The sequence below is a fragment of the Colias eurytheme genome, chromosome 3, assembly GCF_061535395.1.
Source record: "Colias eurytheme isolate Ceu_HAF_F1 chromosome 3, ilColEury1 Martin Lab GWU primary, whole genome shotgun sequence".
Classification (NCBI taxonomy): Eukaryota; Metazoa; Arthropoda; class Insecta; order Lepidoptera; family Pieridae; genus Colias; species Colias eurytheme.
In genome coordinates, this window is record NC_142982.1 from 5,688,662 (window position 1) to 5,703,251 (window position 14,590).

Sequence of the window (14,590 nt, forward strand, 5' to 3'; positions counted from 1 at the left end):
ACAGCTTGTAGAGTGCGTTTCACGAAAGAGTTCCCCTGCCGTTATGTTGGCTTACCTGACTGTCAAAAACGAAAATATTTTTTTTTAATCAAAAATGACAGAGAAAATATTCTCCTTTCTTCCTAGCCTTATCCCGTATCTTACGGGGTCGGCTGCCTAGAAAGGAGAATATTTTCTCTGTCATTTTTGATTAAAAAAAACTATTTTCGTTTTTGACAGTCAGGTAAGCCAACATAACGGCAGGGGAACTCTTTCGTGAAACGCACTCTACATATTACTTGCTCTGTGTCTGTCATATTCCCATGTGTTTTGTGCTCAGCTTTGTGTGTGTTTTCAACTCAGTGTGCTGTATTGATGTACTTAAATTTACAAATTTTATATTTAATTAGGTCTTCTCCTTTTAAGTATTAGACAGACTCAAAATAAAGTATATATTTAAAGTTAAATTACAAAAGCTAGAAAGTTATAAAACCTTGAAGTGTGATTCAAAAAGTTATTTTTGGTTATTTCGATATTATTGATATTTTAAAAACGACACAAGCTATGGGGATACCAAAAAAACCTGTTAAAATAAAACAATTGAAGCAAGAGTTACTTAAAGAAGTTAACTTCATTAAAAGTATTTTTACATTTTATGCAGCACCAAATCAACTTAATGGTAATTTTGTTTAGTTAAGTTTTTTGATCTAATTAACGCCACGCGTGCTGTTATAAAAATTATAATTTACTTTTTATTTTAGGAAATGATGAGAATCAAATGGATTTTGAAATAACAACGAATAACAAACAGAATGATATTGAAGTACCAAAACGAGCACATAGTATAGCTGAACTGGAAGAAAAGTTAGAAAAAATGAAGTCACAGCAAAAATTTAATTTGAAAAGCAAATTAATAAAAAAGAGTTTAATGAGTAAATTAAACAAGAAAATCAAAAAGAAGGAGAGAGTAAAGTTGAATAAAAATAAAATCAAAGAAGTAGTTAATACCAGTGAAGATCAAGAAATCAAAATTAAACCTAAAATTAACCAGACTAAACCAGTTTTTAATACCGAAGGAAAGCTTGTATTTTCAAAGTTTGACTTTGCTAATTTGGGACAAAAAGGTATTTAAATGAAATATTGCATTAAATTACATGTGTGTACATGCATGTACTATGTACATAATATTATGTACATATAATAAAATCATAGGAAAGTCAAAACTGTAAATTGAATTTTTTTTTAAATATTTGAGGTGTGATCTACAATAGATACCGAAGCCAAAAATAGAATTTTTAGAACTTAATTCTCTGTCTGTAAGTATGTCCGGGCTAATCTCAATAAGTACTGCATAAATTTACTTCAAATTTGGTACAGAGATGCTTGCTTCTGTACCAAATTTGAGACCTGAGGAAGGACATAGGATAGGTGGTATCCCGAAAATCCCAGGGGAACAGTAATTACGCAAGTTTTCTTTGATTGCTCGGGCGAAGCCGCTGGCAGAAAGCTAGTACACAAAACTTTTTTGACTTAATATAACTAATACTAGCTGCGCTCCGCGGTGTCACCCACGTGACTCCGCTCCTGTTGGTCTTAGTGTGATGACATAATATAGCCTATAGCCTTCCTCGATGAATGGGCTATCTAACACCGAAAGAATTTTTCAGATCGGGCCAGTAGTTCCTGAGATTAGCGTTCAAACAAACAAACTCTTCAGCTTTATAATATTAGTATAGATTAATTCTCTTGGCATATATTAACTACTTAAGACCAACTCCTTGCTCAAGTTAGATGTATAAACATCAAGAAGCTTTTCACCTTAACATATACATCTATTTCAACAAAAACTTATAATATAACAAATAATTATGGTTGATTATCAATTTTTTTATTTCAGAAAAGGCACCAAAAGGACATAAGGATGCAAAAAAAATTTTGGATGAATTAAAACAACAAGAGCAAAAGGTTCATGAATTAACAGAGACAGACAACAGTAAAGCCAAAGATTTAAAAGAGAAAATTGCTTGGAAGAATATCCTTCAGAAAGCGGAAGGTCAAAAAGTTAAAGATGATCCGATTCTATTGAAGAAATCTATTAAGAGACAAGTAAGTTTGAAACAAATATAAAATAAATTTAATTCCTAGGTAATAATAATTTTAGAAGTGCTAACCAGGCACTTCAGTTCTTCTAGGTTGCTCTCTGTTGAGCTATTACGCACTGTTGACTTGTCGCCTGGCTTTTTTATGTGTATTATTATTTCATTATAATATATTTATTTATTAATTATCTTTACAGGAACAAAAAAAGAAAGCTAGCAAAAAGCAATGGGAAAATAGGATAAAATCTGTTGAGGACAAAAAGGATGAACGGCAGAAAAAGCGTAAGGAAAATATAATGAAGAAAAAGAAAGAAAAGAAAGTTAAGAAGGTTAAAGCTTCAGTTAAAAGAGGACGAGTTGTCATATAATGATTTCACTTTTCTGTATTTTCTTTTATTAAATCTTGCTTAGTACAAAATAAAGCACATTATTGCACAATTTGCTGTGTTATCACTACATAGTATATAACAGGCACCCTCCGCCTGTCTTTGCCTTTAAAAGTGTTCTTATAGTCTAAGATCCCACTGCAGGATCAGTGCGTTCATCGGTTTTTTGCTGAAAACCGAATTTTTATGTATATTTATAATTAGGAGAATATATATCGACTAGGTTGCCAGTCAAAATTTGGCCGCAAGCATGTTTAATTAAAATTTTTCTAATCGATTTTTGGGAAAAAAATTCGTTCACTTGTTTTTTGAATAAAATGTAGTCTACATCACGTCAAATGATATAAAAATTCAAAAAAATCACGGTTGCCGCTTTTCACCTGGCCGCAACATCTTGGCAGCCTGGTGCAAACAGGTATGATTTCGATTCATTTTTACGTTCATAACGCACATTTATGAATCATATATCAAATTAAAGCTAATTTTTTTCTATTTATTATCATATATGGTTGCCTAATTAAATCCCGCCGCAAATAAGGGTTACTGGCTTTTAAAAATTATAAATATAGGATTAGTGCGTTCATCGTTTTTTGCTGAAAACCGAATTTTTATGTATATTTATAATTAGGAGAATATATATCGTCTAGGTTGACAGTCAAAATTTGGCCGCAAGCATGTTTAATTAAAATTTTTCTAATCGGTTTTTGGGAAAAAAATTCGTTCACTTGTTTTTTGAAAAAAATGTAGTCTACATCACGTCAAATGATATAAAAATTCTAAAAAATCACGGTTGCCGCTTTTCACCTGGCCGCAACATCTTGGCAGCCTGGTGCAAACAGGTATGATTTCGATTCATTTTTACGTTCATAACGCACATTTATGAATCATATATCAAATTAAAGCTAATTTTTTTCTATTTATTATCATATATGGTTGCCTAATTAAATCCGGCCGCAAATAAGGGTTGCCGGCTGTTAAAGATGAAGAATATTTAAGGTTGAGTGTAAACATGCTTGCAGCCAAATTTTGACTGGCAACCTAGTTGATATATATTCTCCTAATTACAAATACATATAGTTACATAAAAATTCGGTTTTCAGCAAAAAACCGATGAACACACTAATCTTATATTTATAATTTTTATAAGCCAGCAACCCTTATTTGCGGCCGGATTTAATAAGGCAACCATATATGATAATAAATAGAGAAAAATTAGCTTTAATTTGATATATGATTCATAAATGTGCGTTATGAACGTAAAAATAAATCGAAATCATACCTGTTTGCACCAGGCTGCCAAGATGTTGCGGCCAGGTGAAAAGCGGCAACCGTGATTTTTTAGAATTTTTATATCATTTGACGTGATGTAGACTGCATTTTATTCAAAAAACAAGTGAACGAATTTTTTTCCCAAAAATCGATTAGAAAAATTTTAATTAAACATGCTTGCGGCCAAATTTTGACTGGCAACCTAGTCGATATATATTCTCCTAATTATAAATATACATAAAAATTCGGTTTTCAGCAAAAAACAGATGAACGCACTGATCCTGCAGCCGGATCTCGTACTATTAGCATCCAAGCAAGTAATGGATCCTATAGTCGAGCCAATTTAAAAGGCAACATTTGATGTCTATCAATTTTATCTTCGAAGAGAGGTATATGGTTTTTTTTTATAACCTGCTTAAAAACATCGATTAAAGTAAATCACAGATCTAGTAGTAGTCTTGTACTAGATCTGTGAAGTAAATTAATCTTTAACTGTGATCTTTTAAGGACTTGAAACATTAATTGTCAATTGAATTAGAAACACATGTCAATTTTAAAATTCATTAGGCGAATCCTTCTCCCAGTGATATATGTACTTTCATTCGTAAATTAGGAGCAAAATAAGATAAGTATCTACATAATTAAAAAAACACAATGCTCTTATTGATTTATGGTGATTTTTATTCACAAGTAATCAATGCATTTGATTCTAGCGATTCTAGATGTCAGATTTCGATTTTTATATAGAGTAACGCTTAGAGTAACGTCTCTGGTATAAAAAGAATAAAGGTTTATTGACACAAAATTGTAGCGACGTCTTCTTTAAATCAGAAATTGTTTATTATGACTAGAATGGTTTATCAGTAAAATTAAATCTTAAAATTACTTGCATCGATCATTATTATCATAAACTAGCGGTCCGCCCCGGCTTCGCCCGTGGTACATATTTACGTTTTCTATACATAAAAACCATCCTCGTACTTCAAGGAATATAATAAAAAAAGAATTATCGAAATCGGTTCAGCCGTTCTCGAGTTATGCGCTTACCAACACATTTTGCGATTCATTTTTATATATAAGATACATATTATGTAATCGTAATTGAAAAAAGTTAAGCAAATGTGCAGGTCTAACAAAACGAAATACAAACATATATTATTCTATGTCGCCGTTAACCTATTGACCATTGTTATAATATTACTCGCTATCCGCCCGCGTTTTCAAAGAAAAACACGTTCCCGTAGGATTTCCGGGATAAAACCTATCCTATGTCCTTTCTCGGGTATCAAAATATCTCTATAACAAATTTCATGCAAATTGGTTCAGTAGTTAAGGCGTGATTGAGTAACAGATAGACAGACAGAGTTACTTTCGCATTTATAATATTAGTATGGAAGATATAAGCGACGTAATAAAAAGATATTACGCGTGAAAACACGTTCTGTCTGAAGACTCTGAAGTCAGCTAATTAGCCGGGTTGCGTTTAGTCGGTTACGTTGCCAATTACTCTTCGGCTAATGGTTGTTATCAGCTATACTAATATCATAGACAAATATACTCTAATATTTTAAAGAGGAAAGGTTTGTATGTATGTATGGTTTTCACGCATAAACTACTGGACTGATTTCAATGAAATTTGGCACACATATGTAGGGTAACTTGGATTAACACATAGGCTAGGTTTTATCCCGGAAATCCCACGGGAACGGGAGATACGCAGGTTTTTCTTAGAAAACGCGGGCGAAGCCGTGGGCGGAAAGCTAGTAGGTATATTGTAAATATACCGGGTGTCCCACTATTTATTTATTTATTTATTTATTTATATAAGGCACAGTTACAGGATATAATCCAAGAACATTTACATCAACTTACTAAATTAACCCTTAATAAGGCTCGCGCCTGTGTTACAGCTAGAAAGTAAGTTACAGTGGAAATAGTGTAAATAGATACTGCAGAATTTAAAAAAAGTATTTTGAAAAAGGGGGGATGGTTTTTTACCCCCTTTTTTTGGGTGGGAAATAATATCCCTTTGCCCGATTATGTATGTGCACTGTGTCTCGAAATGGGAAAATAATTCCCTTCGCCTATTTAGGCAAAGGGAATTATGCCTAGTTTTGTTGTTATTCATATACTAGTATTTCACCTGGTTTCGCTTTTGTCATTTCATTTATTTTTTAATTTTTTTTTATGCGTTACGAACTTTTATTTTATTTGCCTATGAATATTATCATGCATGCTAAATAAAAAGCGGTATTGCAATCGCATTTTTATTCTAATAATAATTAATATAGCTAATTACAAGTAAGCTAAAAGCGTGTTAAAAATATAATTATTCTTGGGGTGAAGCCTCGTGGAATAATTTAAAACATTTCTTTGCACATAGTGCAACTTGGCACGTGGAACATACTATTTTTGTTCTTCTCTCCTCTTTTTTTGTGCTACAAAATCGGCATCTTTTGTAAGTATTTCCTTCATCTGGAAGATGGACGCCGACATTGAGTAAACGTATCGCATCTGGAACTCCAAAGTTGTTACAAATAAATTATTACATGTAAATATCACATCTATGATCTACATCCCCTAAGAAGCTTACTTTCATTCAAATTTCAGCATTCTATTATTATTTGTATTTTGTATTGACATATTTGTGAGTTCAAACTTTCATATATATAATAAGAAATAAATTATAAACTCAATCGGGCCAAGGGAATAATTTTCCCACTTAGTATTTCGCAGATTTTAACGCTGTTATCAATGTTATACGCATAAAATCAATAAAAAAACATAGCTAAAGTTGTCATTTCATAAAAGATGGAAACATAATCTACTTACAAGATTTTGACCGGGAGATACTGACACAAAATTTCGAGTCATTTGTAACAGGATGGCGGTTCTACAGGGGTCTTAGTACGCAATGACAAAAAGAAAAACGATGGCGTGAACGCTGGTACCGGCGGCTTAGTCGCGTGGGCGTTAGTCTAACTCGTCGGAAAATAGCCAAAGTCAAACGATTTGTAACAGTATGGCACTTATTTTTCCTGTAAGTTTGAGGATCAACAAATATAAATACAAAATTTCAAAGATCTATGTGTTGGAAATCTTCACTTATATAAATTAATAATAAATTAAGTTTTCAAGTATGACAGCACTTTTTCCCCCTACTAGAAGTATGGCAAATATAATAATGGTCACATTTTATCAAATACTCTCCAAAAATCCAAATGCAATACTGGTACAAAAAGTTTGGCGAAATAAAAATTTTTTGCAGATTTTCGGCGGTATGGCGACCATTTGGAATCGTCCGAAAAGTATGGCATGGCGATTTTCGTAAATGGCTGCACGACGATAGTTACCTGTGCAAAAGTTAGCCTGGTACAAATGGTTGAATGATTGTTTTATTTAAATCAACACATTCGCGTCGGTATGGCGGGCTGTAAGTCACACCGGAAAAGTATGGCATGACACTACCGCCTACTACTTTTTTATGGGCTATCGGTAAATTCTAAAATTTTTGTGTTACAAATCGTTTGACTTTCGCTATTTTTCCGACGAGTTCGACAAATACCCACGTGACTAAGCCACCGGTACCAGCGTTCACACCATCATTTTTCTTTTTGTCATTGCGTACTAAGACCCCTGTAGAACCGCCATCCTTGTTACAAATGACTCGAAATTTTGTGTCAGTATCTCCCGGTCTATATGGGCTATCTTTCATGTAAAATAAACATGTTTTTCAAAATAGTCTTGGTGGGAAACTATATCCCTTTGCCTTATTAAGGGTAACAATATTAAGATTACAATTTACAACCCAATTAAAACTGCACACAACATTTAAATCATTACAATAACATAAAGAAGTGAATACAGTAACTACATATCATCATTAATTATTAAGTCAAATGTTTTATCAATATATCACACAAAAAGTACTCATTAATTAAAATAACAAAAATAATTTAAATTAATTAGTTTTGCATACACTGATCACGTAAAAAATACTTAAACAACAAAATTACATCAAAAAAATTGTTGTTATTTTTTTTCTGAAAATCCATGTTTTCTTCTCTAGCTTCGCGCAGACGGCATATACCGCTTCACTGAGCATTTGTTTATGAAAACATAATCTTAAACGATAGGTCACGTGCTGGTAGCAAAGCTGGGCGGGTAACTTGTTATGGGTGTACACATAGAGTTTTAAGAATTCATCTATGTATTTGAAAAAAAAAACTGCGTCTGGAATGTTATAAGTATTTTTTACGTACTCAGCGTAGGTATGCAAAACTATAACCTCCTTTGAGCTTAGTATACCAACCTTACACCAACAGTGGGACACCCTGTATATTCTATCTTTGTCTCACACCGTAGTACGTGAATGTGTACGTTAGGTACTATGTTTGTGTGGCTAGGATGTTTATGTAGATTGTACTTTGTAGGTAACGCGGAACGGCCTTACCTACTAGTTTTTCGCACAATCCGTTTCTACGAGATGTAGGTATTCTAAGTATGTAATCATTCAGTTTATAGATGTATTCTATTCATGCATGTTCTAATCCCAAAACATTGGCTAGAAGATTTTTTATTTGAATGTGCGTCGATCACATAAAAACAACAGCAGTTTTTTGATAATTGTGGCGATAGACAAATATAAGTTTTAATTGAGGCGTATTGTGAAATAACAAAAACATTATAATAATAGTCTGTTTATTATCGTTTAATGTCTATTGTACATTCAATGGGTATAAACGCAGTATTACCACTGAAAATAATAACTTAATTTGTAAGGTAACAAGAAGAGCAGTTTGTATTTACAAATTGCTCTCTTATTGTCACTATATTTCTGTTGAAAGAGGTACTACTTTGTTTGAGAGTAACAATTAAATATCGGTGGATTTATAGAATATTGATAAGCAGGAATTGCACTGTCTATAAGTTTAAAGCAAAACCGGGTACTGACTAAATTTATATGAAATTATATAAGTGGTGGGTAAGGATGTTATATCTTTGAAAGGTCGTTTAGATCACTGTAAACGTCATCGGGAAAGAGATAATGGCATCAAAGTCGACAGATACATTTTAATAATCTATAGAAATGTCATTATGAATGAATTATATGTATTTCCTCGAATCTCGTTACGAAAAGCATCAATTAATAATTCATTAATGGCATAATCCAAAATATACTGAAGCTATTGAATTAAAAAAATATGCTTTCTTCCCATCGAGATATACCTATGTACTACGTACGTACGTAGTACATATATCTCGATGTTTCTTCCAAATATTTTTATAGATAAGTACCTACACATGTAGGTATCTATAAAAATATACGACGTAACTTTCAAGTTTTACAAAACTTTTGGGATCTAATAGATCTATTACACAAATAATTCTATTACAAGTAAACATTAAATCAATTAAATATAATACATATCTTAATTACCTTTATCAGTACCCGGCAAGCAAACATAAAACTAATTTTATTCTAGGTATAACTAAACCATATGAACACATTTTTTTCTTAATTCTAGGTGCATAAAAATAAAACATCAGGCTATCGACTCCTAAATTCGCCATACACTTACTATTTTAGAATTTAAAACGGTGTATTTAGAAATGATGAGTACAAAATTCATCCAATTTACAATTTAAATCCCACCCAATTTTATTACCAATATCTGTTGAAATGAGTCTTATAAAACCGTTAATAATAAAACTTCATTTGTACTATTGTACCTAATTTATGCATTAACAATATTATTTTAATCTATTTAAACAATGTTTTAATAATGAAAGTTAAAACTACATACATTGGATATCAAATATCGCATAAATATTATTCGGAATAAACCCAATATTGTTGTAAAAGGTTGTAAATATGTACTTAAAAAGTCATTCATTATCATCATAACCCGGAAATAATAAGACAAAAAAAGTGATATTTCTGTTCCTTGGGAGTGTGATGGGAGCTTTTTAAGATGGGTCATGGGAACAATGTTTTGGATAGGGTGATAATACACTGAGCGGCATGTTCTTGCGAAAGTTCAATATGTATGGGGCAATGCTCAGCCTTTACGTGTAAAGTTTCGTTGTACACTATATTTTGCTTTCGCTATTTTCAGTTTGAATATTGCAAATGAATATTTTGAATTGGAAAATACTTGATATTATTTTCCAAACACCTGCATTCGTGCTTTTGCACGGTGAATGTAAGACCAATGAGATTGTTGGTTTTAAAATCACGATATAACAAAATATAGCACGACGTGATCGAAGGGCGGTTCGATAAAATTAATAAACAAAAACGGGGATGTTGAATGTTGAGACTTGAGAAGTTAACTATGCTTTGACGATTAAGAATTGCCTCTGTCTGTACAAACAAGTGTTTGAATTAGATTTTTGTAAGTTAATGTTATTATTGTCTATCAGCACTTTTAGAAACAGAATTATTTATACATAATAAATGTGGCTTATGTAAGTATAATGTATTGAGATTCATTTGCAATTTTTTTAGCATAATATGCATCACACACATAATATGCAATGAAAATATGTAAGTAAGTATCTGCAAATTTTCTTAGCATACTTTTTGCAACAATTTAATTTGTAATAGAAGTAACTAATATAAAATAATAATAATAATACATATACGCATAATTCAAAATGAATGACTTTTTAAGAACATTACAAATGTTTTTTTTGTGTTAGTTTTTTTTTCCTATATAATATTAATAACTGAGCTAACACATACCAGATGTAAAATATACTTTTTTAAACTATATATTAAATAAACAAGTTTGTGTTTAAAACAAAATTTAAATTAGCAACAAATAAACAAACTTCAAATTTGAAGTCTCATTTCTTTTAAAGTAACAGTGTATATATGTTAATATAATAATAATTTTATATGATAACATAAAACTTAAATGATAATATAATGATGTGCTTATTATGAAATTCTTACATAGATTCTTTACAAAATTTATGGGATAATTTTTGAATTCAATAAGAATTATATTCTTTAATTTTGAAACAAAAATCAAACAGATTTGTTATGGTTTGGATTCTTAAACCAATATGTTTTCATCTTAAGAAGTAAATATTAATACAAACATCAAAGAAGAATTTGAGTGTGTTACACTGAAAGATAAAACATTCTAGTTTTCCCTTTCTTATTAACATACTAAACACACTATGCATGGCTTAGCCTTGTATGGATTGCACTTATACACAAGTAATAGTATAATTATTATTCAAGTGTCTCTTATTAAAATGATTGTCTTTAAGATGTAATGCAGAATACATTACACAAATTATATGTATATTAATATAGACGCATCTATAGACAAACAAATATGTTAAAGCATTAGAAAATAGTTGCTATAACTATTAACTATGTCTATCCTTTAATTTTAGGTACCTTAAAATTATTCTAAAAAATTATAAAAAAAATATAGCTCTTACAATTTAAAAATAGAAAAATAAAAAAAAATGTTAAATGTAATACTGCACACTAATAGTAGTCTAAATCAGTCGAGGCGTTAACAGTATTCAAATAATAAAGTACATTATATCATGTACTGTATGTAAATATTGTTTCTGATTTTAAATAGTAAAGCTGCTTTTATGGAATATAGGTGGTATCTATTAAGTAATTAAATAAAAATAAATTGTATATTTAATTTTATGCATATCCACAAGGCAATATAAAAATTGTCCCAATGATGGCAGTACGTAACAGATTTAATATTTCAAAACCATACATGGATATTGGATATACATAAAACTATCAGTACTTAAATTATTTTACTTACTAACTACAATTTAAATTTTAATGGTAATAATAAAGCAAGTTGTGAGGCGGGATATTTGCATCAGTCTTGTGTAATTTTTGATTGTGAAAAATTATAACCATCATTCATTAAACTATTTGGTAATTTGTATAAAATGAATTCAATGTAAGAATAAATATACATACTGGATAAGAGTGCTCTATGTGCTGTCAGTTCATTTCTGTTTTCAATGAAGAAAGTGTTGCGTCCAGCACTCTACCAGCTGCGTAACTCGGTATGTTCAAGTAGGCAGGTTTGTCGTGTTCACACAAACCAGGCTCGGTGCAGCAACGGCTTACAGAGGCTCCACTACTAGTTGGGGCACAGACTGCAACCTCTGCTGTGTGTCTGAGGCAAACTAACTGATGACTATTGAATTGCTCTAGAGACCGAAGTTGTTCACCACAATTTTCACATTTCAATTCTCTTGCATGGACCTTCTTGTGGCTATTTAATGATCTTGAATTATCAAACACTTTAGTACACATATCGCAATATTTCAACACCTTTTCACCTGTACAGACCACTTTATGATTATTTAAACGGTCCAGTGACATATAACGTTTATTATTACACAGGTCACATTTAAACTGTTTCTGAGGAACGCGGCCTGTATGCACTTGCATATGCTTACGGAGGTTGCTTTTATCTTTTATATATTTAGAGCAAACTGAGCATTTGTTTACATCTTTACGTGAATGGTTTGAATCCAAATGCCTGCGCAAATGTGACTTTTTATGGAAAGGTTCCAAACATATCTGACACCTAAATGGCTTTTGAGATGGATGCACACCTGTTAAGTGAGTGTTAAATTCGAGAATTGTAGGATAACTCTTCCTGCAATGTGGACAATGAAACAATTGGCGGCATAAAGCTGCACTTGAATCACAAAATGGGTCTGAGCAATCGTCACAAAAGGAATCAAGTCCTGCGGGAGGAGTTGGGGTATGGAATTGTTCAAGATCATTCTGTAATGGGTCATGATCCGGAGTGCCAGCTCCACTAGGTTCTTGCTTTATTTTTGCCTGGTTACTTTCTTCTGAAAAGTCATCTTGAGATGGTACACTTCTAGAAGTGCTTGCCAGCATCCACCAAGGATTATAAGGCCATGCACCTAACGCTGTTTGGGCCCCTTGACCTTTGATATCACTTGTTTTTGTTTGTGTTTCTGCATTTGAAAATCCTGGAAAACTTGGCAGCTCTTGTTGTTTAGGCCTCGATGATTCAAATATGTTGTGCTGCGAAATGATGTTTTCATATTCACTGGCATCCAATTTTCTTTCATTTCGTTCATTTGGTTCCCTTTTGGACATATTTTGGTCTCTAAAATAATCACATCAATATGAATTTACTACAATGTAAACTAAAACATAACAATTATAGAAGTAAACAAACAACGCAAATGCGCGGAAGTGGGTCATTTGAGAAGTAATATCCATATTACGACACTTGTACTATGAGTTATTGGAAATTTTAATGAATTTATTGAGATTATTAATGTATTTAAAGCTATAAACATACCTTATTTATTCTTAATGTCGTAGATATAAAAATTGAATCCTATAGCATATCGGCCATTTTGTTTAATTGAAGTTACCACAGATTACAGATAAATAATACAATATTCTAAAGTGGCACAGATGCATGTATACATAATATCTAAAAAACAAATATTTTATTTTCACCCTCGTGGATCTGCTCCTGTTGGTCTTAATGTAATGTATAGCTTAGAGCCTTCCTCTGTCTTCGATAAATGGGCAATCTAACAACGAAAGAAATTTCAAATCAGACCAGGAGTTCCTGAGCTGATTAGCGCGTCCAAAAAAACAAACAAACTCTTTTATATAGAATAAACCAAGAATTACAAGATTAGAGCATTTATTTCACCTTGCTAGTTTTAATGGTTTCTAAATTTAGGAAAGTGTACTCGCATTTAGCAAGATAGCATGCAAATCACCACACAAATCACAGAGGCAAATTCAGTAGGACACATTAAATCTCGTGACATGAAGGGTTAATTCAAAAGCAAGATATTTTGAAATTACCTATACTTATTTGCTATTATTTCCATTCTATTGTGTTAATGAGAAAAATTTAAGTTTATATAGTGACACCTTTCTAAATTATTTTAATAGGCTTCTTAATGAGTGAGTGTTAAGCGTCTTATTCACGGTCAATCCCCGACGTACGTCGGCTCAACGCCGCGGTGCTGGATGTATCCTACTGACGATCGTGCGCGCATCAAGCATGGCTAGGGTTGCCAACTTTTATTTGAAGAAATAGAGTATATCTGATTTTAAAGGAGGTAAATAAAGAGTAAATAAATATTTTTAAAAATGTATTTTTTTGTACTTTTTGCAGTAACTAAGAATTTTTCATTATTTTCAAATGAATTATATGAATCCAAACATTCCAAATCTAAATTTATATATTTCAAGAGCTCATTTTTAATTAATTTTTAATGAAGCTCGGTTTCTCTCTTCCCGCCACTTCACATTCATGACCGAAAAGACTCTTTAATGCTAAAGTGGCGGGAACAGAGAGTATATAGCTAATCATTTTTTTTAAACAAACAAATTCGTCAAGATATTTTTTTTAAATAAATTGCCATTTTTCTGCAGTGGACTTTTGCATAAAATCTGTGTTATTCAACAATTCGCCTTGGAGCTCTTTTAAAATAATAACTTCTGAATATAAACTGTCCATGTGTACAAGGTTGATCCAAAAGTAATGGATTTGTGATTTATTATTTACTTTTATATTTTATAAAATAATGTGTGTAATGAAGTGTCAAATAAATAAATAATGATAATTGGGATTTCCTGTGTACATAAAAATCAAAAATAACCGTTTCTTGCTTGCTCATGTACTCACTAAGTTATCACAAAAAAATCATATCAATAGGCCACGTTTCCAAGTATTTACATTAATTTCTGTTGGCAACACTAATCTGCTGTACGTCCGCGCTATTCACTGTCCATCTGCACGACGTTCGCGGTGGTGGGGGTGCTTGCTGGATGAAAAGTTG

At 31.7% G+C, this 14,590-nt stretch overlaps 2 protein-coding genes across 2 annotated transcripts; one reads left to right on the forward strand and one right to left on the reverse strand.

Moving 5' to 3' along the window:
* Window positions 1–295: 295 nt before the first annotated feature.
* On the forward strand, window positions 296–2,516 carry LOC149909586 (surfeit locus protein 6 homolog). The gene is made up of 4 exons (XM_090119631.1): window positions 296–658; window positions 741–1,103; window positions 1,877–2,085; window positions 2,276–2,516. The coding sequence occupies exons 1-4, from the start codon at window positions 544–546 to the stop codon at window positions 2,444–2,446; spliced, it is 858 nt and encodes a 285-aa protein (XP_089975757.1). The 5' UTR covers window positions 296–543; the 3' UTR covers window positions 2,447–2,516.
* Window positions 2,517–8,417: 5,901 nt separating this feature from the next.
* Window positions 8,418–13,162, reverse strand: LOC149909587 (uncharacterized). The gene is made up of 2 exons (XM_090119632.1): window positions 13,084–13,162; window positions 8,418–12,885 (listed from the first exon to the last, which is right to left on the reverse strand). Exon 2 carries the CDS (start codon window positions 12,873–12,875, stop codon window positions 11,733–11,735), a length of 1,143 nt encoding a protein of 380 aa, XP_089975758.1. The 5' UTR covers window positions 12,876–12,885; window positions 13,084–13,162; the 3' UTR covers window positions 8,418–11,732.
* Between the last annotated feature and the right edge of the window lie 1,428 nt (window positions 13,163–14,590).